The sequence below is a fragment of the Elgaria multicarinata genome, chromosome 9 (assembly GCF_023053635.1).
Source record: "Elgaria multicarinata webbii isolate HBS135686 ecotype San Diego chromosome 9, rElgMul1.1.pri, whole genome shotgun sequence".
NCBI classification, from domain to species: Eukaryota; Metazoa; Chordata; class Lepidosauria; order Squamata; family Anguidae; genus Elgaria; species Elgaria multicarinata.
Window position 1 is genome coordinate 34,324,540 of NC_086179.1, and position 25,774 is coordinate 34,350,313.

General features: G+C 46.5%; 1 protein-coding gene across 1 annotated transcript; it reads left to right on the top strand.

The window, feature by feature from the left end:
* Positions 1-749: 749 nt before the first annotated feature.
* On the top strand, positions 750-24,632 carry GGA1 (golgi associated, gamma adaptin ear containing, ARF binding protein 1). Its single transcript, XM_063133494.1, has 17 exons — positions 750-1,108; positions 3,119-3,203; positions 5,282-5,357; positions 8,332-8,430; positions 10,275-10,398; positions 10,564-10,664; positions 11,973-12,053; positions 13,390-13,527; positions 15,158-15,239; positions 15,844-15,951; positions 16,350-16,508; positions 18,043-18,107; positions 19,998-20,164; positions 20,292-20,578; positions 21,374-21,543; positions 22,670-22,780; positions 22,974-24,632. The coding sequence occupies exons 1-17, from the start codon at positions 1,066-1,068 to the stop codon at positions 23,082-23,084; spliced, it is 2,007 nt and encodes a 668-aa protein (XP_062989564.1). The 5' UTR covers positions 750-1,065; the 3' UTR covers positions 23,085-24,632.
* Positions 24,633-25,774: the final 1,142 nt, after the last annotated feature.

Genomic DNA, 25,774 nt, shown 5'->3' on the forward strand with positions numbered 1-25,774 from the left:
TAGGGCTTTTCCCCCGCGTCTAAACACACGTGGGACTGCGGTTTAACAGAGAACCGTACACCAAAAACGCCTTCAGACGTGACGAACAAGGGCCGTCCGCCAGCGGGCGCGCACTCGCGCGCTCTTCCCTCCGCCTCACAGCGGCCGTTGGCGCCACCCTCGGTCACGCGCTCCTCCCTTTGGCAAGGGGCGGGGCTTTCCTCATGCCCACCCCACCCTCCTAAACTCCCCTTTGCCGAGAGTTGGAAGGCGAAGGGCAAAGAAGGCGCTCAGCCTCCGAAGGCGCAGAAGCCGAGGCCGCTTCCTCCTCTGAGCCCGGAGCGAATTACTCTCGCCCGCTTGGCAGCCGCCTTCCACGCCCTTGACCGACCATGAGATCCTGCTTCCCAGAATGCGCCACCCCATAATCCCGCCTCCATTTCGATCTCTATGGTAACCGTGAGCCTCTTCTTTACGTTTTCGAACGACACGGCATCCAAAGCCGAAGCTGCGCCTATGCCGCTTTCTGCTCCAATCAACGGCCGCCAACCGTTTTGACGTAAGCGGCGGTAAATCACAAGACGGCAAGTTTGAGACCTTCTAGCGCAGCTTAAGGTCGTTTTCTATCGTACTCGTCCATTCGCATTGCATTATACCATAGAGATGGAAAGAGCACTCTTCCCATAATAACAATCTCCAGGGGCTTCCGGCCTTCTAAGATTTCGTTGTTTCCGTCACGAACCAGGAAGTCCTATTTACGCTGTCTAAGCCTATGGCCTAAGCCTATTTCAGAATCGTCAACTCTCGGTGGGCATGTCCAATTCCGCCTTGTCGACGTTCTAGGCAGATCCTTGTCACCTCAGTGACTCGGAGGGGGAAGTTGTGGACAAGTTTTGTACCGCTCCCTGCGGGCGTTCTAGCCGTAACTTCCGTAGCTCTATAGCTTCCAGATCTGCCCTCCTAGACGGTTCTCGGAGCTTCTTCTCTATGGCTCCGCGCCGCCGGGCCGGGAGGGCGGCAGGGAGGTTGTGCGTTTAAACCGTGAGGCCGCCGCTCGGGGAGGAGAAATAACCGAGCCGGGAGCAAATGGAGCCCGAGATGGAGACGGAGACGCTGGAGTCGAAGATCAGTGAGTAGGAGGGGGGTCTCCTGGGGATGCAGCAGCAGCAGCAGCAGCAGGAGGTGCTGGTCATGAGGGGAACCGGCCTTCCCGCCCCGCCTCGGGCTGCCCTCATGCGACTCCGCCACCCTTGGCCTAAGACTTCCTGAGAAAGTCTTGCTGACAAAGATATCGCCTCCCGGGGCCCTTTGGGGGTAAAGGAGAGGGAAGAGACGCGGCCAGCTCCCACACACCGGAGGCCGCCCCCGCCGCTCTTCTCGTTATTCTCCCCAGGGCCCTAGACGCTTCCCACCCTGCCCAGCCCACGCTAGTTTCGTAGTCGCACCTGCCCTGGCGTGGACGTGCGAGCCCATCCCTGGAATGTTTCCTCGGAAGGACGTCCCATTGAATCCCCCCTCCCACCCACCCCGCACTTAAGTGTGCCCGCAATGGCAACTTGCGATCTGGGGTTGTATCCAATGTTAGTGCTACTTAGAATACACCCATCGAAATTGAATGGGACTTGAGTTAGACTAACATTGCATGCAACCCTTAGGTAAGTATGAACAGCTCCTGAAAGACTGGGAAGTTCTGCCAATTTTGCCACACTCTATCCACTTTGCAGGTTGTCAGGTAGCAAAAGGTAGTTTGACATGTGTTTGCTAAATGGTTTTGAGAAAGAGAGAAAGAAAGTCTCCATTAAAGAAGGAAAGGAAGGAAGAAGACTCCATTGAACTCCCTGCTGGTCCCCCTCCCCACCTGTCATTATCTGTTTAGTGACAGGCATAAAGCCCATCACAACAAGGATACATTGAAGTGGATGTTGCTAGGATCTCGCTGAAAATGATCTACCCTCTGAATGCCTGTGTCTGTTTCATCAGATGAAATGGAGTCTGGCCCATGTAGTGTTAGTCTTTACAGTGCCACAATAACTCCTGCATGTTTCTTCCAGAGTATCTTGCAGCCTCTTTGGTATCTGTTCAAACAGTGTTTTATTAAATTTGTTATTTTTTTCTTCCCTTCTGGCCTGGTTCAGGCTGTAGGCTTGATTCAGCTATAGTTAGCAGATCAGTATAATAAGACATGTCCTACTTTTGTGATGCAGGGAAGGATGTTGAGTGGACACACCAAATTACAAGCAAAAAAGAAACTCATTGTCTTGGCTGTGCTGGGGAAAGATACCAACTTGAGTTGGCATTGTGGTGTTGGCAGATTGCATTAGGGCATTACTTATTTTATTTTATTTATTTATTATAGGACTTTTATCCCACCCTTTAGCCAAAAAGGCTCTCAAGGCGGCTTACAAAAATATTTCTTAAATCAGTCCCTGCCCACAGGCTTGCAATCTAAAAAAACATGACACAAAAGGAAAGGAGATTGAGGGGAAAGCAGCCAATTCAGGCACTAGACTCTTAGTGGCAAAGTTCAGCAGCTGCTTCCTTTCCCTCTCCCTCTGATAGCCTCCTACAGCCCAAGGCACATGGAGGGATGCCTGGCTGCTGCTTCCTTTCCCTCTGATGGCCTCAGCTGTTCAATCATGTAGAGTAGTGAAAATATGGGACATGGCATCCTCCCAAATATGGACATGGCCCAGGAACCAGACTCTGCTGTTTCCTACTACTCCATGTTTTAGTCCCTAGATCCCATTCAGGACTATTTGAAGCTGCCTCTTATTGAATCCAGCCTTTGGTCCAATTTTCTCTATGCTGGCTATCAATGGTTCCTGCAAGTCCCAGTCTTGTTACAGAAGAGCTTTTTTTAAAAAATGCCACAGGTTGAACCTAGGACCTTCTTCATGCAAAACATGTGCTCCGTAACATGTGCTCTACTGTTGAGCTATGGCGCCTTCCTGATGTCGTATTTCCACTGTGTGTGGTGGCATTCTTGCAAGAAACAGTTTTTTTTAGTTTTTTTTTACTTCCCTTTCTGTGTGGCACTGTTGGCAAAGAGCCTCTGGGACACTTAATGAAATATCCATTGTTCTTTACTATTGCTTGCAAGTAGGATTTCTTGATGGAAGGCTTTTCTTTCTCAATTCAGACAGAGCTACAAATCCTCTGAACAAGGACCTGGAATGGGACAGCATCAATGCCTTTTGTGACCAGCTCAATAAGGAACTAGAGGGGTTAGTATGCCAAGCCTCTTTCCCCAGAAATATGGCAAGGTTATATGGTCAATCCAAATATTTGCTTGGATGAGAGGCTTCTGAAGGAGCATCCAAAAGAAGCATCCGGGTTCACTCTGAATTTGTATTTTTTTTTCTTCCATTTGAACCTTAATGTTCTAGGACTTTGGTTCATTTATTTCTTAAGAGGAGAGGGCTGTTCTTTGTATAAGGTTTGGGGATGTATTAATTATTTTAAAAATTACCCCAGGAGATACCAGTAACTTTGCTGGGGTGTGGGAGATTTTCGGAGAAAGGGGGAGAAACATATGGGAGACATGTGTGAAGTAGGTAGGAGTTGCAGGCTGATAAATAAATACCAAAAGCAATTAGTTAAACAGAATATTAACTGGATAGAAATGCACAAAATCAGATTTAAAAGGTCCGATAGAGCAGTGGGTTAGACAGGTATATTGTGTGGGGTAAATTTACACTGATATTATGGAGTTTAGCAAATTGGATGAAAAACTTACATCCCTGGGTGGGCAGACTGTAATGTGCAGAATATTAAGGAAATGGATAGGTACTGTTCTGCTCTTTATTAATAGTGAGTCACACTTTCCAGTGTGGCTTTTCTGGGTTACTGGGATCTTTGACTAAGGTCTTAAGCAAGTGCCATGATTTTAAGTGTTATATTTTGTTTTTGGAGCCTTCTGAAAACCCCTCTTTTCCAGGTACCCTTCCTTAGTTGACCACCCTCATTTTTATTGGCATTCTGTTTATCATTTTGCATTCTTTTCTGTATTTTGTTCATTTAATGTCTTGTTGTTCACTGCTCTGGAATCTGTCTAGATGTGGAGTGGTATACAAGTGTTGTAAATAAAAAAGAAGTTTTTGGGTGACAGGTTAGTATTAGTGTGGTATAGCATGGGTTGTTGAATTATGGGTTGTCATGATGTGCAAGCCCAGCCATGCTAACAAACCATGATTTGTTAACTGCAAATAACCCAGAAAGAGAAAACGTGGTTTGTTGCTGGGCTGCAAACTGGGTTGTTTAAACCATAAGTTGTCATTCAGTGTGAATCCAGAAACATAGATCCTTCAAGGCTTCTTTTGCCAGCCTACAGAGATGGTGGACAAGAGTGGTAAAAGAATAAAATAAAAGCTGCTGTGCATGGCAGTGCTGCACAGGTATTTGGGATACAGGGAGTGGATGGAGGAGCATGACAAACAACTCAGAGATTGAGAAAACAAGCCATGATTTGTTTGATCGTCTGCTGACAAACCTGGGTAGGGCCATAAAGCATGGGTTAGTGTTATATGTGAACCAGGTCGCTTTCTCTCAGATTCATAAGCAGAGATGTGCCAGATCAGACCAAAGACCTACCTTGTCCAGCATTCTGCTACCACAATGGCCAGACAGATGCCTACTTGTGACAATGCCCTGGTTCATAAGTAAATATCTTAAAGCAGCCATTCAAAAATGTTTGCAAAGCACAAGAACCAGTGAGATTTTTTAGGAGCCACCTCAAAGGCAGGGGAGAGTTGAAGGCTAGAATGGACCGGTGAGTGGAGTGATCCTTGTCTTATGGGTGGATCCTGATCTCCTCTCCTCTCCTCACCCCCCACCCCCACCCCAATTTTCTTTTCAGTTAGTATTTAATTGCGGTGCCAGGGCTCAAGCCAGTTAAGGAATCATAGCTGCTGGCTAGAGAGACTTTCTTGCAGTGAGTCGCGCAAGAATAATGCCAAATTCACTAGTTGTCCCCAAACAGCCCAAGTCACATCAGAAATTGCCATTGCCCAGCCTCTGGGAGCTGACAGGCCCTGCTAGTGGGATTCAGCTGAGCTCAGAGGAACACAGACAGGCAGTGGCTGGACTCCTGTCTCAGCTGTCAGCCCACCTCCACCATAAGAGTGCCGTAAAGTGTGATCTTGGTGAGGGAGCTAATTGGGCTGGGAAAGGAACAGCCAGATCTTACAAACATCAACACATGTGGCAGAGAAGACCAGTTCATTTTTTCCACGCATAGCAATAGTGAGGGTCTGTATCACAGCAGTGGAACCTTCAATAACCATTCTTATGTCTTACCATTCAGCCCGCCACTTGCCACCAGGCTCCTTGCCCACAAGATCCAATCTCCACAAGAATGGGAGGCCATTCAGGCTCTCACGGTAAGAAGTCATGAACCTCTCCCTGCGGGTTTGACTAAAGTTTTGACAGTTTGTGGGACAGAGTTTGTTTGTAAAAATCTAAATCTGAGATGTTCTAACTGTTCAGTCTGGATGCAGCATTTTAGTGGGTTAGAATGTGTTGAAAGAAGATTAATAGTATCTTCTTCTAAGGCAGAAAGCAATTGGTTCAGGGTGGTTAATGATTCCACTCCTCCAGCGTTGCCAGATGTTCTTTTTCAAGGGATGGTCAGTATTTCAAAAGACACACCTTGGCTCCATTTTCCTCCCTGGCAACACTTCCGGAATGAAGGGGAAGCATTTGCTCAGAGCAGGGCTTTACAACACGTGCACACCAGTGGCCACTATCAAAACATATTGCAAGTTATAGGTAGTTTGTTTCATTCTGGGCACACTATTAATATAGAATCAGGGCCTAATTAAGGATTATCCATGCCCAGTCCAAGGAAAAGTCTAAGAAAACAACTGAACCAAGTTCCTTGTTGTAGAGCAGTGGTTCTCAACCTGGGGCACTCCAGATGTGTTGGACTGCATCTCCCAGAATGCCCCAGCTGGCTGGGGCATTCTGGGAGTTGTAGTCCAACACATCTGGAGCGCCCCAGGTTGAGAAAGGCTGTTGTAGAGGAAGCAAGTCTCCTCCCTACCACCCCATCACGTGACGTAGAATTGATAGCTAATAGTAGACATCCTGAGCTGCTTTCTGCCCCTCATGTAAATAAGCAAGAAGCAGAAAGTAGTTGCTGAGAAACCTTGGCTCTTCTGGCACAGTCTTTTCCACCCAATACATCCTATCTATATAAAACAGCAGCTGTCTCAAAATAGTCTTTGTGAAGTATTAAATCCGCTTACGTTTTTCATCCATTGAACTTCTTTTCTCTTGGGAATATCTAAGGAAGCTGTTCCAAAATTTTACATCACAGAACCTTATTTGAATGTCCAGGTTTTTCATTGATATTGCCATGATGGTGTTGATATTTAAGTTCTGGGGTAGGTAATTTAAAAGCAGCACATGCTATGGCCCACTTCTCTTGAACATGCACCAAAGCATTGTGAATCAGTGGTTTATAACTATGAATTCTTCGATATCAACAGATGCTTTTAAATAATTGCTTGACTATGATGAAAGGTAAATGGTAGCCACATTTCCCTGCTTTTTGTGATGCGAGCAGTACCATCTTATACGCTTTATTGTCAGTGAGCAATTTTGGCATGATGTCAGATGAGATAAGTCCCCTTTCTCAAGCACAGTTCTAGTCCTCATACTGTTCATACTAATTCTTCAAAGGCGGAAGGCACCTCCTTGAAATCACAGGCATTGGAGGAACCACTTGGGGATTGTTTTAGACAAAATGCAGTTCTAATTCTAAAGGTTTCTTTACAGCTACATCTTTGAGATCTAGAAATTTAACTTTTCTATCAACTAGTTATTGCAGTTCTGCTTTAGCAGGGCTTTTTTGGTGGTGATACTCCAGTAGTGGAAAGCCTTCCCCACGAACCATCTTTCGGTGCCAGGTGATGACTTTTTTTAGGTCCCAGGATTTTTATTTTTCAGCTTTAAAAATGTGTATTAGATCTTTGTACTGCTGTTGCTCTCTGCTGTTGGTTTTATGTGGCAGTTCTATTTTGTTTAAAATTTTACAGTATGATTTTTTTGTGTACCTTCTTGCTTTAACCTTATGTTGTGAACTACCCAGAAAGCTTCAGCTATTGAACAGCATAAAAACGAAGTTAAAATATATACATAAACTTCCCCACCGGTGCAAAATAGCTGCTGATAGATGGCTGGAAACAGTAAAAGCAATTATTGACAGATAAATACATGAACTAAAATGCCAACCTTAAAATTGCTAAATAAAAACATGGGATCACCTACCAAAGAAACTTTCACTCATCCCTACTCTTATCATTGCGATTTTGTATCACAAATTGAGAGGGACTCGGCTGCTGATCTTAAAGGCACTTTCTGATTCTAGCAAGAGTAAACACAATCTATACGTAACCACTTGGGAAAGAGAAAAAATCCTCACCTGCCTATGGGCCTGTTGACATTTGGGACTTTGTATCAGGTGTCTAATAAGGACACGCCTGCAGCACCTCCTGTTTCTAACAGATTCTTTTCACCTATACACGCTAAAACATCTGCTCCGTGGATTGGCTCGTTATCAAGCACCCATATGTCGTTGTCTGGCTCTGCCCTTTTTTGCATGTCAGTATAAAGAGATCCAGTGGAGAGCTCTGCCTCAGGGTTGCAAATTCTGCGTGGAGCCCTGGTGGGATTACCTTTCGATCACTTCCACCCTTATACGGGAAGCCACATAGGAGCCTAAAATAAGTCTGTGTTGGACCCTATTAATAGCAGTCATCTGGGTAGCTTTACTGGCTTCATACAACCAAAACCAGAAGTAGAAATGGCCTGCTCTTAGGGTAAACAATATGGGGCTTGCTGTGGGGCTGGGAATCTGGAGGACAAAGTTGATCTTTTCTGTGATCATTGTTTGTACGTTTCTGCAGAGGAACAACCCTTGTATTGTTTGAATAGTGAGAAACATGTTTGATGTATTCAGACGTGCATGCTTTATAGCAGGGTTGAAGGAACTCAGGTCTGGCAGCCTAAATCCAGTCCCCCTTTCCTCTGACCACTGATAGTTTCATTTCCTGACTTTTGTACATTTTTCCTCCATTCAGAAACGTTGAAATGCCTCTCCTAAGGCTTCATTACTTTTAGTAAGAGCTTTTAATTAAAATATTCTGATACTATTGCCCCTATCCTTCCTACCTTCAGCCCGATGCAGCCAGATGTTCAACGTTCCTGCTTCACAGGATGCTATGCACGTGGTCTTCTAAATAGTGCTCTCCCCCTGCCCCAATTCTATTGCATCTTGAAGCAGAGAATAGGATATGGGCTTCTGCTATTTGGACAGTTGTGCTCACCCCCTTTTCTGTTGCACACGTGCAGGTGCTGGAGGCCTGTATGAAAAACTGTGGCAAGCGCTTTCATGATGAAGTGGGCAAGTTCCGCTTCCTTAACGAGCTGATCAAGGTGGTGTCACCCAAGGTAGGTCCCGTTGCTGGTGTGGTGGGATCGGAGGGAGACAGGTGGCATAACTTGCGCTGACATGGCGAAGAGATGGAGCAGTTTTATGCGGTGTGGATTTCAAGAGCATGGCATGCAAACAGTCGAAATGGTATGTGTTGGCTTTATAACTGCGATGACCCACAATGGGAAAATCCCAGGCTTCATGAATGCTCTGTGTCCAGGGGGTGTCTGGCAAGCACAGGTTCCCCCTTCATTCCATTGTTAAAAGAGCTCTTTGCTCATAGTGGAGATGACTATATAGAGCTGCTGCAACATTGCCTTTGCCAGAAGTCCCTTTATGTGGACAGGAGCCTCTGGACTGTTTCTCACATTGGACAAGAGAATATTTTTTTAGTTCATTTCATTTATATCCGAATTCGCTCATGCTTTTAAAAGCGTCAAGGTGACTTTTGGATTCCCCACCCTTCCGTCTTTGGGATTGCTGGAGAAGAGAGCAGATTCCCTTCTACCAGCCGCCACTACAGGTGGCTGGGCCTGTTGAGGCTTACGAGACCATTATCCTTGCTTCATGCTGCACTCCCTCAGAGGAGGAGCCCCCTACTTGTTCTCAGTACCCCAATCCGCTTTTAAAGCTGCAGTACATCACCTTACATGTGTAAGTGATATACTGCAGTTATAAACCGAGTTAGGCTCTGTTATTGTTCCTGTTGAAGATGAGGTCAGAGCTTCTCTCTGGGAGTAAAGGGCGAGACAACATAAGCCAGCCACTTCTGCCTGTAGTGGCTACTGGTAGACTCCCTTCACCAGTATTCTAAAATGGATAGAGGATGATTCAGATACATGTGTGTTTCCCTCATAGGAGGGCAATAAGTGAGTCATATGTCTGGATTGGAGCACTAATATGAATTTAGGAAGTGTGATGAATTTATGCTGCTCTAGCCCTCAACTCCACTTTCTCTTCCTCTTCTTGTGTATTTTAACATCCTGACCAGCTGGAGGGGCCAGTTAGTAAAGGACGCTTAGATGCCCATGGAGATGGAGTGCTGACCTAAACAGACTATGAGTCTGATCCAGCAAGGCAAACTTTAATTTCTTAGGCATTGCAAGTGCAGCTTCTATCCCTATTTAATCGACATCACTCAGAAGATCTGGAATTCTCTCTCCTTTAAGCGCCCAATTCATGATGGTGTGAGTGGAGGGTGTCTTCAGTGTCAGTGATTGGGCATAGGGAGTGAGTAGGATTCAGTGGTGCCACTAAGGTCATTTTAGTTAGACCCTGGACTTAAAGGTCTTACAGGGACCTGCTTAGATGGCCTTCGGTATCACTTCAGTTGTGAAGCACACAACTTTTAGCTCCTCCCCCCACACCACCATTCCATGCTTTATAATTACTTCTATGTTCCTCATATGTTAGAGCAAGCACACATACACACACACTTCTGTATGTCAACTCTGGTTAAAAAGAAAGAATATTCTGAGCATGTGCAGTTTTGCATTTTAAACTGAAACCATGGCACCATCTTGACTACAGAAATCAGCTGATGTCATGCTAAGTAATAAAATGAGCATCTGTAATCATGTACATGCCCGGCTAATCACCCTATGCTGGCCCAGGTGCTGAGGGTGGATTTCAGCCCTGAGGTCCAGCCCTAACTGCACCACTGTTGGGCTTTAAATGTGGCATTGGGTCTTCCTTGCTGAAAATCCCAGGGTCGCAATTAAGCAGTGGTCGTCTTCTTCACCTCCAACTAAGAGCTTCAGCTTGTACATGGTATGAAGCTTGGTGGGATCATTGTGCAAGGCAAAATCATCTTCCACTGAATCCCTTCAGCTTTGATGCAGGTGTGTCATTGTCTCCTCAGTATCTAGGAAACAGGACCCCAGAGAAAGTGAAATCCAAGATCTTGGAGCTGATGTATAGCTGGACATTGGGGCTTCCCCATGAAGTGAAGATTACGGAGGCCTATCAGATGCTGAAAAAGCAAGGTGAGAAGCTCTAGTGTCGCTAGAGGTTACCATGGCAGGTCATTTGGGAAGACTTGCTATTCATTGCACTCCAGGTAGCAATGGTAATCTGTCCTCTCTGACCCAGTTTCACCCTTGATGGGAAAGAGACCTGTCGTCCTATAAAAGTCTTTCCTTTCCTTGCAGGGATTGTAAAATGTGACCCCAAGTTGCCAGACGATGCCCCCTTTCCACTGCCTCCACCCAGGCCAAAGAATGTGATCTTTGATGATGAGGAGAAGTCCAAGGTAAGGACCATTCAGGTAGCAAGATGCCTAGAAGCATTTTTCTTTGTTCAAGCATCCAAGGGTTGGAGTATGCAGCTTTCTCAAGGCAGCTTAACACCTGGAAATAAAGTTGGATGGATAGTGAAATGTGATATTATTATTTTTTAAAAAAAGTCTTTTGAAGTCAATGAGCACTAGTTGTCTTTAGTTTGCTTTGGATAGGGTTAGGAGATGAAACTATCTACTATGGCTAGAATAATGGCCCCTCCCAATTCAGTATTGTATTGCTGACAATAATTGGTGCAAAAACTCTCCAATATATTGAAGAATAGGGGATAATCATGGAATGATTTAATCCCTGTATTAGAGCAGAGCAAAGTTTTATTTTAATTATTAGCAGCCATCAATATAAATCAAGCCACTTGCACGGGTTCAGCTCCTCTGGAGATTAAAATCTGATAGAGTCCATTTGGACATCAGTCATGACTAGTATGTGCAGAGCAAGAATCCTACTGTTTATTAACGTACAGCACTAAAACATGTTAATAGTGTTAGGGTTTAGTACAGGTTTAGTAATATCAAGTTAAAATGAAGGTAAGTATTAACATATGAGCTAGTTCTAATTTGTTTCTCTCCCCCCCAACCCCGGGCAATAGTTCAAGGAGTAGTGATTTTGGGAGCTGAGGTTAAGTACCATAGGCTGTGGGAGGAAGTTCAGGTGAAGGAAGGAGAATATATCAATCCCTTGAGCATTCAGATGTTGGTAGGTGTATGTACTTAACTCCCTGTCTGCTGCACTTTGCTTCCTTTAAGAGATAAAGACCCCAGCACCAATGGCTGAACACTCCACCATTTCCTTTCAAAACATTTGAGTGTCCTGTTGAGGTTCCTACTGCTGCCATCAACCCAAATGTAAGGCACCAGCCATGTGTGGTGGCCAACCAGCAAGCCTCTTGTTTTTTGCTCTGTCTGGAGCTGCAAAAACAGGAGATCTTCACATTTCTGCAAGGCTTTGATACATGGTGATTGGGTTTTGGTGGTTCACGAGCTGTACAGTCCTGCCCTAGAGGGAACGTAGGTCAAATCAAACTTGTTCCCATTCTATTTCCGATAATACAATACCTCCCAGCCTATTATTATTGGTCTCTGTCAAAATGTACAAGGTTGGGTTTCTGAAGTGGTGGTAAAAATGGAGTTCTGTTGATGGTGGTGCCTGTTTGCTGTGGAATTTTCATGCTTATTCCATTCTGGCAATCTCTTCCCTTGTAAATGAATCCCTCCAAAGCATCTCCTTAGGCCTGCTTTCTTCTTATCTGTGTGCATTTGCAGATGCTGGCTCGCCTGCTCAAAAGCTCACACCCTGAGGATCTCCGGGCTGCCAACAAACTCATCAAAGAGATGGTTCAGGAGGTAAGCTTCCCCCATCAGAAGCATCTCCTTCTGCCAGCTGGGTTTCCATCATTTCTGTGCCTTTGTACCCTTTCACCAAGAATCTCCGCGAAGCGTTTTATTCTCGCCACAACCCTTGAGGGGAGTAAGTTGCATAGCTGAGCAGTGATTTGAGCCTGGATTTCCCCAATGCAAACCCAGCACTCTCGCTCCTGCACCCAGACTGGCTCTTGCACTGGGTTGAGGAGAGAGATTTAAAAATGCATGGCTGGAACGGATGAAGAAAAAGGCTTGAGTGTTTGTATTTTTTACCCTTTCCAAGGGGGTTCTTTCCTGTTATGCTGAGTAGAGGGAGGGATTCCTGAGATCCAAAAGTGAAGTTTGCTGTTGTAGTTGATGAGGAGAAAGAAGCTGTAATGGTTTTCTACAATACGGTGCAGTGACATACCTTACCCCAGTGTCTTGGAGGTTGTATCCAGCGGTCACATTCTGCAAACTCAGATAGCGCTAGCAGAGCTGCGTTGAAACTTTCTGTTATGCAAATGGGCGCCTATTACGTTTGTGCAACCGGTTGCCTAAGCAGTTGTGCAATCAGTTGCAGAAAGGGTGCAAGTGGTTGCACAAGTGTTATGCACAACGCGTTGCACAAGTGTTATGCACAACGCGTTGCACAAGTGTTATGCACAACGCGTTGCACAAGTGTTATGCACAACGCGTTGCACAAGTGTTATGCACAACGCGTTGCACAAGTGTTATGCGCAACACGTTGCACAAGTGTTATGCACAACACGTTGCACAAGTGTTATGCACAACAGGTTGCACAAGCATTGCAAAACTGCTTGCACAACCACACTTCTGCAAAAGTAACTTGACTTACATTCTTCTCTTGCGCATACTAGTTTCCACTAGTGCAAGGTGATTTGCACTAACAGAACGACACAATTGGATACTGCCTTGAGACTGCTTAAAATGTGGTAGCGGCACTCTCTCAGCATTCAGTGATCTTGGCAGTGCCGTATCAGATGGCCTCAATTGTTCCATTCAAAGTGGTGGTAGGGTGCACTTGCCAGCCGTTTATTTATTTATTTATTGCATTTATATACCGCCCCATAGCTGAAGCTCTCTGGGCAGTTCACATAAGATAAAACATTTAAAAACAATATACAAAAATTAAAAACCACAAAAACATGCAAAATTCACATACATTTAAAACCACTATATCAACTTTAGAAACGATGAACCAAAAAACCAGACCCAGGCTCATTACATATTGCTAAATGCCTGGGGGAAGAGAAAAGTCTTGACCTGGCGCTGAAAAGATGACAATGTGCTGCTCTCACCCTTCCTGTTCTTCCAGGACCAAAAGCGAATGGAGAAGATCTCCAAGAGGGTGAACACCATTGAGGAGGTGAACAACAATGTGAAGCTGCTGACGGAGATGGTGACTAACTACAGCAAAGGAGAGACGACGGAGAGCAGCGAGGACCTCATGAAAGTGAGGAAGGAGCTATTCTAGTTATGAGAGTGTTGTACTAGCTGCAGCAGGGCTTGGTGGAGGATTTGAATTACTCCTTCTATATGTAGCCCTCTTTCCTATCATAAGCAGCAAGCATCCTCTTCCCGTTGACATCAAAAACCTGAAACTGCTAATCGGATGTGCACTCACAAGATGTTGTTTGATGGCTGTGGCATGGAGGTCATTTTTACGACTTCATTTAACAAAGCTGCTTACTGATCTTGGAATTTCCAATGCTACTGTCTCCCTTGGTGCTCAGTTGCTGAGGAATGCTGTCCCGCCCTTCCCATAGTCAGTGGCAGCCGAAGGAGCTCTTCCTTCTCCATAAGCCACAGTGTCACATGAGAGTAGATCAGCCACTTGCTGCCCAATAATACCTGCAGACAGTGGGGCTGTGACCATGTTAATATGTTGTTGTCTGATATGTTCAGCAACTTTACTACTATCTACAATGTGTAACTACCATTTGACTTGTCTTTAGGACTACATCTGCATTTACTAATGAACTGAAGATATTCCAGCATTCATTACTACTGAAATAAAGGGTCTTCTTGTACCTTAAAAACTAGCAAATTAATTCAGTGTACTTGATGAAGTGGGCTGTAATTCACAAAATTTATGCCATAATAAATATGCTGTTCTTTAGGTTCAACAAAGCTCAGTTTTTGCAGCAGCAGACTTAACACAGCTACCTTCTGTGTTCTCCTTACCTATCTTATCCAATAGACAGTAACGGATATTGATTAGATCATTTTATTGATTAGATCATTTTACTGCTAGCCACTAGAGTCCCCCTTTCTGACCCATATTACAGATAGAGAACTAAGGCTGAAAGGCAGCAACCTAGTGACCACGTTGCCTTGTTAACCTCACCAAACATGATAGTCGGATTTCTCTAATTACTCTTGCTGGTGTGGCTCACCCTCAAATAACCCATGGGCTGTTGTTGAGTTATTTGAACATTGTGCCCCCACCCCGAACAAGCCATGCCACCCAGGTTCAGGTGACTTGGCAAGCCACGCCAGCGAGATAGTTAGGTAAATCCAACCAGCATGTATGATGGGGGAAATAAGCCACCATGGTTATTTCCTTCGCTGTGATCATGCAGATTGGCCCAGCATCTTAAAGGATGAGAAGGAATTTCACCTTGCAAGACCCAACACATCAGTCCATGTAGGTCCACCTTTCCCAAAGCTGGCGCCCTCCAAATGTTTTGGCTACAATTCCCAGCATCCCCATGCTGGGAGTTGTAGCCCAACACATCTGGGGGGCACAAGCTTTGGGAAGGCTGATCTATGAACTGAGAAGTCACCTGCTCTCAACCATTTGCCATGCTTGCTAGGGCTGATGGGAAAGGAAGTCCAAAACATCTGGAGGGCTCCACGTTGGGGAAGGCTGCACGAGGCCATCTGATCAATACTCAGGAGCTTCTTCTGAATATCATTGTTTCCCACCTTGATTTCCCCTCTGCTTTCCCCCTTCCATTAATCCGCCTTCCATTTTCAAAAATACCGTGCTAAAAGAACAGAAATACATTGAGTAAGGGACTATGTTTCTATGCCTGGAAACACACCTCATCGTTCTGAATCACAACCTCTCTCTACTGCAGGAGCTGTACCAGCGCTGCGAGCGCATGAGGCCCATGCTTTTCCGCCTTGCCAGTGACACTGAGGACAATGATGAGGCCCTAGGTAAATTATGGTATTTGATTATGATATGTGCTTGCAGCCATATAGGAAGCTTTCAGATGCAATCTAAGGAGACTGTTAGTTTCTTCACATTCTTTGTGAGCCGCTTTAGTCATGAGTGTCTGGGTTAATTTGTGGGCAGTCTTGCCTTAGGGTATCTGATTGGACTTCAGGCGACCTTCAAGTTTCTTCCTGTTCTGACACATCCCCCACCCCAGGCTAAGCATTCATGCCTCTCTGCTGTTCAGAACAGGCTACTCAGAGTGATGGACCTTTATTTTAAAGCAATGTTGTTTCCTGGCTTAAGAACATAAGAAGTGCCATGCTGGATCAGACTGAGGGTCCATCTAATCCAGCACTCCTTTCACACAGCCCTACCCTGGCCTAGTTCCCCTTGAGCCTTTCTATCCAGCCTGGCAAAAGATTCCAGATTTCATAACAAGTTAATTCAACAATCCCAGCTAAGAAAGTATAATTTCATCACAGGTTGTTGTTTTTTGAATAATTATTCTTGTAGCAGAACTTTAAGGTTCATCCCTGTTGATACAAAACATTCTGGTCCTCTGTCAGGCCTTGCTCTCACCACCTTTGTCTCCTCTTGTTGCAGCGGAAATCTTGCAAGCCAATGACAACCTAACACAAGTGATCAACCTCTATAAGCAGGTTGTGAAAGGGGAGGAGATCAATGGTGAGACCGTGGCTGGTCCACTCCGAGGTGAGGAAGCTATGGGGGAAATTATTTGTTTTTATTTTATTTATTACATTTCTGTACCACCCAATAGCTGAAGCTGTCTGGACTCACTTAAGAGGTAGATGCCCTCTATTCTTTCCGAAGTATAAACCTAAAATATGCAGATATTATAGGACAGTAATTGGTAATCCAAATTTACAGTTAAAAGAGTGAGAGAAAGCAGGCCTGGGGTGCTCTCTTATGTGATTTTACTGTCTGAATATTAAGGCTGGATTAGCGGAGGAAAAATATGGGAAATAGTACAAGGTGGGGACGGGGGGGGTGATAGAACAAGCTACTGCCTGGCATAATGGACTGATTGCTGGGTGGTAGGGTTGGCTGCCCCACAATTCCTCTTGGCTATGTACTCTTTCTTCTCATAGGCAGCACTTCAGCACTGCTGGATCTATCGGGGCTGGACATGCCAATCGCAAGCCCATCCTACCCAGCCTTACCAACTTTCTCGGGTGGTGGGTCAGCAGCTTCCGTGCCGGAGCAAAGCAGCTCTGTCTCTCTGCTGGATGATGAACTCATGTCGTTAGGTGAGTCCAGGAGATGCTGCGAAGTTAACATGGGATGGAAAAGAGTTGATATAAAAGCAATGGGTGGAATGGAGCAGGCCAAATGGAAAGCCGTTTGTTATCATGAAATGTAGGGGAAATCTCGTTACTTTCTCAATCTCTTGGTTTGCTTAAAGAAAGGCTTCTGTCATCTCAGCAGTGTGTCTTCAGCAGGAGTGTCTAGGATTCTCAAGTACATGGCAGGCCTTTCTTGTACCCAATTTCCACTCCGAATGTAGCCTCTGTTCTGAGGGTAGATCAATTCTGGGTTGATCTGCAAGTTTTACTCAAATTCCTGAGTTCTGTTGGTGGGCTGGTCTCTTTTTAAGGCTGCCTAAATGATTGGAAATAAGTTGCAGCCAAAATAATCGTCCTGTTCTTGCAATAAGAGAGATTAGTGTGTGCCACAATTTGGCCTTGCTGGTGCTATGTCATAAACCTGCCCTCCAGTCATCTCAGAGTATTTTGGGAAATTCAAACATATCCTTTTTTTTTCTTTTTTTTTTGGTAGATGGCAGCAGTTATTCATGTAGGGAAAATATATTGTGTCAGTTATTAATGTGGACGTTTAATCAGTGTAACTGTGAAACTGTATAGGAATTCCGAATTTGGACAGCCTGTTAGACTCTGACTTGTAGGTTGCTGGTTCACGCAATCAGTGTTCCTTTGTTTATAGGTATAGGAATAACTCCTATGTTCAAGAAAGTAGCATATGAATAGAACCTTCCTGCAAAAAGGACAACTATTGAAAGGGATAGTAGCTGTTTGCCAGACTCTGTAGATGGTATTCTGCAGTCATGGTGCGCTACTGGGTTTTAACTGTCTGAATGCTTTGGAGCTCCTACTGTGTGGACTTCAGCCAAATGGAAATGTGTTCCCTTAACATTTTGAGATACTGAGAAGAAATACGGTCTAACAAATGTTTCTTTCTTGGCAAAGCATTGAGACATGTTTTCAGCAAAGGCACAGCAGCTAAAGCAAAATCATGTTTGGACACACCTGCAAGATTATTCAATGCAGATAAATATACACCAGTCAGCTTCTTGTAAGCCGGATCAAATGCTTATATTGAATTAAAGGGGTAGATTTTCCACTCACACATTTAGTATATGTTTAGGTGGGGACAGACACTTGCATCTTGGTGTCTATATGAGTATAGAGCTAGGATATTGTAGATAAATGGTTCTGGAATATGTGCTTACTCCCCTACTAGGAGTCTGAATTTGTTTTAGCCCAAGGACTAAGCATATGGTTCTCTGAAAAATCCCAAGGATCTTTCCTAGCAGCTCAGCATGATGGAGAACTGGATTAAACTTTAGATGAATAAACCTCGTAAGAGAGGAGGTTCAGGGCTTTCTTCTCTCTCATCCAGTTTCTATGCTTTTTACGTCCTTGCAGAGTTGCAAGTTGCATTTCCCCATTATACCTACCCTGGTCAAAGGCTGTTTGGGTTCCTCGTGCCCAGGAATCATGGCACCTTCTTCCTCATGTCTACTTTTTCTGTCCCCCTCTCTAGGGCTTAATGACCCAGCAACTCCCACAGCCCAGGGTACAGATAACAGCGGCTGGAACAATTTCCAGGTAAGGGGCTTGATTATGGGAAAGCGCTGAGAATGCTATTGTTTCAGGGAGTCTTAAGAACGTAAGAAGAGCCCTTCCTTATCAGACCAAGGGCTAGCATTCTGTCTGGGATTCAGAAAGTCCGGCGTTGTGTTCCCACAAGCAGGACGTGAGAGGAATAGTCTAAAACATTTTGGGCTGGAGACAGGGGAAGAATTGCAGCTGAAGCTTTAGACTCTTCAGATTGGTGTGGTGTGGTAGTGAATAATACTGGGAATGGCATGGCCAAACTGGATTCATTTTCTTCTATGTTGAATTTGTCCCGTGAAACATGCATGTAGGTCAGGGATGGGCAATGTGCAGCCCCTGCTTCCCACTACGGTCCATGCTGCACCCCCCCAAAAAAATTCCTTAGTTTAAAAAATAGCATCCATAACAGCCACCGAGCACTCAAACGGGGCAAATCTAGTTTGTTTGCAAGCTGAACTAAGTTCTTTTAGCGCTACGGGGTACTAGAAGGGTTAAATTTAGCTTGGAAACAGGCTGTGTTTAACTGTTGTTGCACTTAGCAGCATAGAGCGGCTTCATGCCACATTTCCTCCGCAAACTGGAGATTTGGGCCCTTTTTTCCTTTTGTGGGGGCACCCTATGGACTGCAGACTGTGGTGGGGGGTTCCAAGGGGCAAAGATGGCTCCCAGACCTCTGGAAGTTGCCCGCCCCTGATGTAGATTATCATAAGGGATGATGGTTCTGCTCAGTGTGCGTGTTCTGGCAAGTTGAAAGCACGCACACACGCAAGTGTGTATGATGATCCAGTGTGGCAATCTCTGTGAGTTGTGTGCAGTTTCCATGTGGAAGTGATTTCTATGAATAAATCCTGTGACACGTGGGGTGGTTCTCAACCTCCCCGTGAACTCCAGGGCGATGGATCTTCATTTGGGGGAAAGGGATGGGGTGGGTTAGCTTCGGTCAGACTAGAGCGAAGCTTCATTGCAGGTGAAGCTAATTTCTTTTTTTCCTGCAATGATCTTTGTGGGAGGAAGGGGAGACCCTGTTCTCTTGGAGAGGAGTACAAAGGACCCAAGCAATATGAGGCACCCTCTTTCCTTGCAAGCATAATTATGGAAAAGCCAAGGCACTGTCAAATGACAGAGTGCATCTTAAATATTTACAGGCCAACGGGAATTTACTGCCATGGGGAAGAGGTGGAGTCCCCATTGTTCTGGAAAGCTCATTGATCTCTTTACTGCTGTGCTGTCGGTAGAGCTGTATGGGGTCCCCTTCTAGGTCCATGCTTTAGTGCCAAACCTTCTAACTCAGGAGGAGAAGTAAAATCCACATCATTCCTTGGGTTGTGCTCACAATGTTCGTGTGTGTGCCCCCCCGCCCCCAGTGCAAGCCTGTTCTGCAATGCAGAGATGTATGGGGTCTCTTCAGGGCGCACCTGGAAGAATTCCAGCGGCCTGCAAGTGCCGTCGACATATGTGAAATCTTTTGTATTGGGTGGTGATCTTGCTTTCTCCCTGCCGAGAGCTTTATTTACTTCTAGCGTTTTTGTCCTTTAGCCAAAAACAAAGCTCCCAAGGCAGCTTACAAAGATATTTCTTAAGGCCGTTCCTACCCACCGGTTTACAATCTAAAAAAAAATATGATACAAAAGGAAAGGGGATTGGGAAGGAGGAAGAAGTACAATTAAGGTAATAGCTTTGCAGTTGCAAAGTTCAGTAAGTCATAGAAAGTGTGGAACGGCTGCTGTTTCTTTCCCTCTGATGGCCTCAGCAGTGAGAGTTGGTTGCTGGAGGGAGCGGGGTTCTCCACTGGAGCTGGACCCAGGCACAGGGGAGAGGCGCCTGACTGCTGGCTGGTTTGGTTGCTCTTCGTTGCTCCTTCTTTTCTGTCTTTCATTGCAGTCTTCTGACAGCCCTGAACTTGGCGTCCCGTCAGTGCCAGCAGCCCCAGTGGGGAAAGCTGATGCCGGGCTGCCTCCTGCTGCCACTAGCGGTATGGATGACCTGGACCTGCTGGGCAAGACTCTGCTGCAACAGTCCCTTCCCCCGGAGTCTCTGCAAGTCAGATGGTAGGAAGCAAGGTGGGGATGGGCAGAGGGGAGTGACTCCAAGGAGGGGGAGGCCTCTGGGAGAGGGGGCGGCGAGTCTCCCTGCTCCTTCTCTTGGCAGCCCGTGACTCTGTTGCCCACCTTGCAGGGAGAAGCAGCCCCCACCTCGCTTGACGTTGCGCGACCTCCAAAACAAGAGCACTTCCAGCCCCTCTGTGAGCACCAACAGCACCCCGCCCCTCTTCACGGGGCTCCCTTCAAACCCTCCTACCACCTCACCCCTGTCATCAGAGCATCCAGCCCCCGTCGTGGTCCCTCGAGGGCTGCCAACACCTTCCGGAGCCACAGTTCCTCCAGCAGGTTTCCCTGCTTCAACCTCTCCACTGGAAATCTCACTGGCGAATGTCACGGTGCCTCTGGAATCTATCAAACCAAGTGAGTTTGGGCAGAAGCTAGAGGGATGGTCTTACCCTGAAACATCTTGCTTGGTGCTGTTGCTCAAGTAGTTTGGAGCCGCGCTTCCTGGTTTGTGGAAGGGGCTTGATCTTGACTGGGACGGGACAGTTGGGGGGCGTATTGATGGTTCTACCTCACAGCAAGTTGTTGGACTGGGGTGGGTCTGTGGTGGATAAGTAGGGAAGATGGCATACCTAAAGAGACTGCCATGAGGCCCAGCCCAGTTGGGGATAAGAGCTAAGCGTACTTTAAGGGTACCATCGATGTACTAAATTCAAATAGCAATGCTATAGAGAGAAGTAATCTCAGTAGTTGCTCACATGTGTTGAAGTCCCAATTCTTGAAAATAGGCCCAGCTTAATGTCACCTTCCCATGTTGTAAGACACTTTTCATTCGCCCTGCCTTTTGTAAGCCAAGGTTAAACTGGGGAGGGGGCTGACGGGAAGGGATTATTGTTTGCTTTTCTTTATTTGAGTTGAAATATAGTAGCACTTTTTGTGTGTGTGTGTGTGTGTGTGTTTTAATCTGTTGTTACCAGCCTTGAGTATTGGAGACGGAGTGGGGTATTGACTTAAGTGGTGTTAAACATAGAGATGAAGTTCCAAAGAGTCCCTGAGTTTGTTTGGGCTCTGGAGGGGCAGGGGTAGAACGGCGAATGTGTTTGCATTTAGCCCATGAGTGATGGATTGCCTCTGTGGAATGAACCAATCCTCTCTCTCTCTCTCTCTCACTCTCCCCTGTTTTGTGCGCCTCCTGGTACGGCTTCACTCCAGGCAACATCCTCCCAGTGACTGTGTACGATCAGCATGGTTTCCGTGTCCTCTTCCACTTTGCCAAGGACTCTCTGCCCGACCGGCCTGACGTGCTGGTGGTGGTTATCTCCATGCTCAGCACTGCCCCCTTGCCCATTAGGAACATCATCTTTCAGTCTGCTGTCCCCAAGGTAATGTCTTCCTCGTGGAAGAAATGAGAATAATGTTTTTCCCCCACCCCTCAAAGGAAATTGGTTCCCAGCGCTTTTTTACTCAGGCAAAATGTTTTCTAACACAATCACTCTCTGGTGAGCTGCTGTAGCTGCTTCCGAAGGTGGAGGAAGACAGCAGAACAGCTACCCTTTCTAAAAGGGACCAGCCAGTGTTCCTGGACCACTGCTTCTGCTCCTTCCTTCCAGTCCTCATGCTTCCAGTTGAGCAACTTGAGATGAGGGAGGGCTACAGCTCGGTGGCAGAGAACATGCTTTGCATGCATAAGGTTCCAGGTTGAATCCAAAGACTCCCATTTAAAAGGAACTGGAGTCTCCAGTTAAAAGACAGCAGGGCTAAGGACAAATTCTGCTTGAGACCATGGAGAAATGCTGCCTCTGAGGATGGGGACCAGTGGCCTGATACTGGACAGAACAGCCACTTACATTCATCTCTTGATCCAGCAGCTATTAATTGCTGATCCCTAAATACATGCACTCCTTTGTGTATCGGCAGTTGTGCTAGGAAAGCCGACACTGTCCTTGGCACACCGATTGTGAGGGCCCTGCCCACTAAACTAGCTTTGATGAACTAGTCAGAAATCAGGAACAGCAAACTTCCCAACCCTGATGCCCTCCAGATGTGTTGGAATGCAACTCGTATCCCAGTACATCTGGAGGGCCCTACATTGGGGAAGGCTGAGTACAAGTACTGGTTGGTTTCGCCTTCCCTGCTGCTCACTGTTTCGAAGGCCAGAGCGAAATGGCTTCTCGAGGCTGCAAAAGAGGCAGGATTCTTAGAATTATAAACCCAAATAACCAAAAGCTGGTTTATTGTTACATTAATCAAAGTTCTGACTCTAGGGGGAGCTGTTTGCATTAATAGTTTGTTCATAAGTCAGTGCTTCAGGGCTGCTGCTTTAGTCTGTTTATCAGTCCTCCTCTTCCAGGAAAGAAAGAAAAAATAGGGTGGAAGGCGCTGTAACCAGGTGGAGCTCGCTGTCTGCTTAAAAGCAGGTTCATGAGATCCTACGGTTTGTGGAGGACCTCATGAACCTGCTTAGCAATTGAGTCATTGAAGAGTTCCAATACGCTTTCATTTCTGCAGGTGATGAAAGTGAAGCTGCAGCCGCCGTCAGGGACAGAGCTCCCAGCATTCAACCCAATTGTGCCCCCCACGGCAATCACCCAGGTCCTCCTGCTTGCTAACCCACAGAAGGTAACGGCATCTCTAAATTATAGGGTGGTCTGTTTCTTCCCCTACTGGTGTCTCTTTCCCGGAACTGCTAGTGCCCCACAAGCCTCCCCCCCCCACTCACCCCTTTATTTGTAATCAGCAGCCCATGAGAAGGAAATCTCATCCTCTCCTCGCCCCCCCCCCTTACCTGTTGTGCCTCTTTCCCTCTGACCAGGAGAAAGTGAGACTACGATACAAGCTGACCTTCACCATGGCAGATCGAACCTACAACGAAATGGGCGACGTGGACCAGTTCCCCCCTCCAGAATCATGGGGAAACCTCTAGCGTTGCAGCCGGGGTGCTGTGTCAGACTTCTAAAGATTCTGCCTCCCCAGGACACGAGCCAACCCCAGGCCGGCTAGCGCTCGAACTCTGTTCTCGCACTGGAATGCTAGCCGTCAGCAGTACGCCGTGGGGTGGAGGATGGCAGGCAGAGGCGAGAGGGGACGCCTGTCTTGGGTTGGTGGGGCAGGAATGATTGAGTGAGTTGCTCTCTGTTCTTCTAACTTGGCCTCTGAGCCCCCTCCCCTTATCTTGCTTTTCTAGCTCTGCTTTTCCTTCCATGAAATGGTGGTCATGATCAGCTGAAGCTGTTCTGAGAAACCCAACTCCAGGGCTCTTTGGATCTTCTTCGCATCCCCTTCCCTCCTGCTAAGGTTATATTGGACCTTATACCTTTCCAGCTCTATCACCGCTTCCCACAAGCAAGCTTACAGGCGTGAGAGGTTGATATGCGGAGTGCTGCTCCTTGCTCTGTTTCCTGAAGGCTTCATTGTCGCACTAGGATTGGTCACAGGAGGCCTAGTGGGCCCATTCCTGACTCCATGAGCAAAACAGCCTTGGGATTACAGGGTAGTTGGGTCTGTTTTGCACATGAGGCCGCCTTGATTCCCCCAGGGTTGATTGATGGGTATGCTTGTTGAGCCACTGATGTGCCAGAGTCTAACTGAGATGATGGGATGAGCGAGGAAGGCAGGTGGGTAGTGTGCCTGGTCTCATATGCCTTACATGCAAAGCATTAGTGCTGCAGCCTGATTGTGCAGGTCAAAGAGAGGGGTTGCATTGGATGTCTTGAGACTGTTCCATCCCGTGCTTTCCCCTTCTGATGGGGAAGGAAGCTGACAATACCACGAGGCTGAATGCAAGCGGATGAGAAGTCCACTTCCTGAACTGTGTTCACAGTATTGTACAGTACTGTGGATTCCAGCAGCTCGGTCTCTGTGGCCCATCAGGATGGAGTTCTGGGAGGAGGGTCTTGAGGGACAACAGGTTGCCGTAACTACATCTCTCCCCACAAATCACTCCCATCTGTAGCTCCCCGTCTTCTCCCTCTCACAAACTGGTGTGGTCGCAGACTCAGGGCCAGGAAGCATGCAGTCTACATGACTGTCTGCCTGACTATTCCCATGAGCAAAGTACCCATGGAAATGCCTGGGAGCAAGGGCTCCACTAGTTCCTTGATGGGATGCTCCATGGGAGGCGGAATTAAGCTTCTTTGACAAAAAACAGTGGGTGGAATTGTGGTGGAAGCTGACGTTTCCTTGCCCTAGTGGGTTGTGCACCTGCTTCAGGCAGTGATAGGCTGTTTTGGGTGGGAAGGCCTTTCTGATGTGGGACTCTGCTGTGACTGGATGCTTTTACTTTCTGGTCTCTCTTTCAGGGTGATCTTTGCCTCCTTACTCTCTCTAGTTTGGGTTCAGTTTGGTTCTTGAAACAGACTTGTGTATATAAATTGGGGTGCAAAGTTCTGCACATGGCAAAAGACTTTAAAATAGACTTGTGTGAAATCTGCTGTATTAATGGGAAATAAAAAAAAAAGTTTTCTTCCCTGAAGTGCATCTTAAACATTAGGACCAGTTGAAAGAGCCTGAGGACCCCAGCTGAATTGTACTCTTGTGCCTCACGTATCTCCGACTGGTAACACACAAGCTTCCTCTGGGACTTCGATGGCTCAGTGCTCTCTTGGTTTTGGACTGAGAAGAGCAATGTTCAGATCATAACCAGTATGGGCTCAGTAATCTGCTTTGATCATCACTGTCTCAGGCACAATCAGCGCTACACATGCTCTATGCTCTGTACGTTCCTGCTTTCTCACTTGCCCTCTGCTTTGGCAGCAATGAAAGGCGCTTAAAATATCCAAACACTCAAATTCTCGAGATGCTAAGACCTACACCCAGTACCCATTTCTGGACTTGTCAGTGTGATCGCGGAATATGGAGCAGCTTTGGCCGTAGTTCCACAGAACTGGGGCATACTGGGTAAACCCCCAAGTACTAATCCTGTTCATCTCCCAAACGAGAAGTAGAGCACTTTCTCTGCAGTGTTGTGCAGCCCACTGTTCGGCTTAGTGGAGGAATAAGTCCAGCAACCACCATTTCCAGTTATCCTGGCTTCTGTTCCTCTCTCTCAATTCCTGTTTTGTGCCAGGAACTTCCAGCGTGCTGTTAAGATGTGACTATGCCAACCACAGTCGGCCGCCCCAGGCTCCACCCCCCCTTACATTTAGGGTGGTGGTGGTGAGATGATCTCTACAACAGCCTGAGCAAAGTATTTCTAAATTGGTGGACTCAAGGGGGGGGGGGGGCGGTTGCTACAAATGCTAACCAAGGTATTAACCCTGGAAAACGTCACCTCTTCCTGCTGTTGCAGGCAGGCTTGGGGTGTGAGCGCAAACTGCGGGCTTGTCGTTTGCGGCTAGGTCTGTCGTGTGCGCATTAATAGCTTGCACTTCCTCTTCTCCCCGCTTCCCACTCCTTTTTGCAGGGGCCTCTACAGCCGCCGTTGCTGTTGTGTGATGCAGAACTGGATTCAGCAGTGGGTGGGGAGGGAGTGAAAATGTAGCTGCTTGTAGGGTGCAGCAGCAGCTGGGGGCCAGGTCAAGACCTTGTTTAGGGAGTTGATATTGTTCCCATCCCTAGATTAGAAGCTTTCTGAATGTGATGCCTGTTCTGAAACTTCCCTCTGCTCCTAAAGAA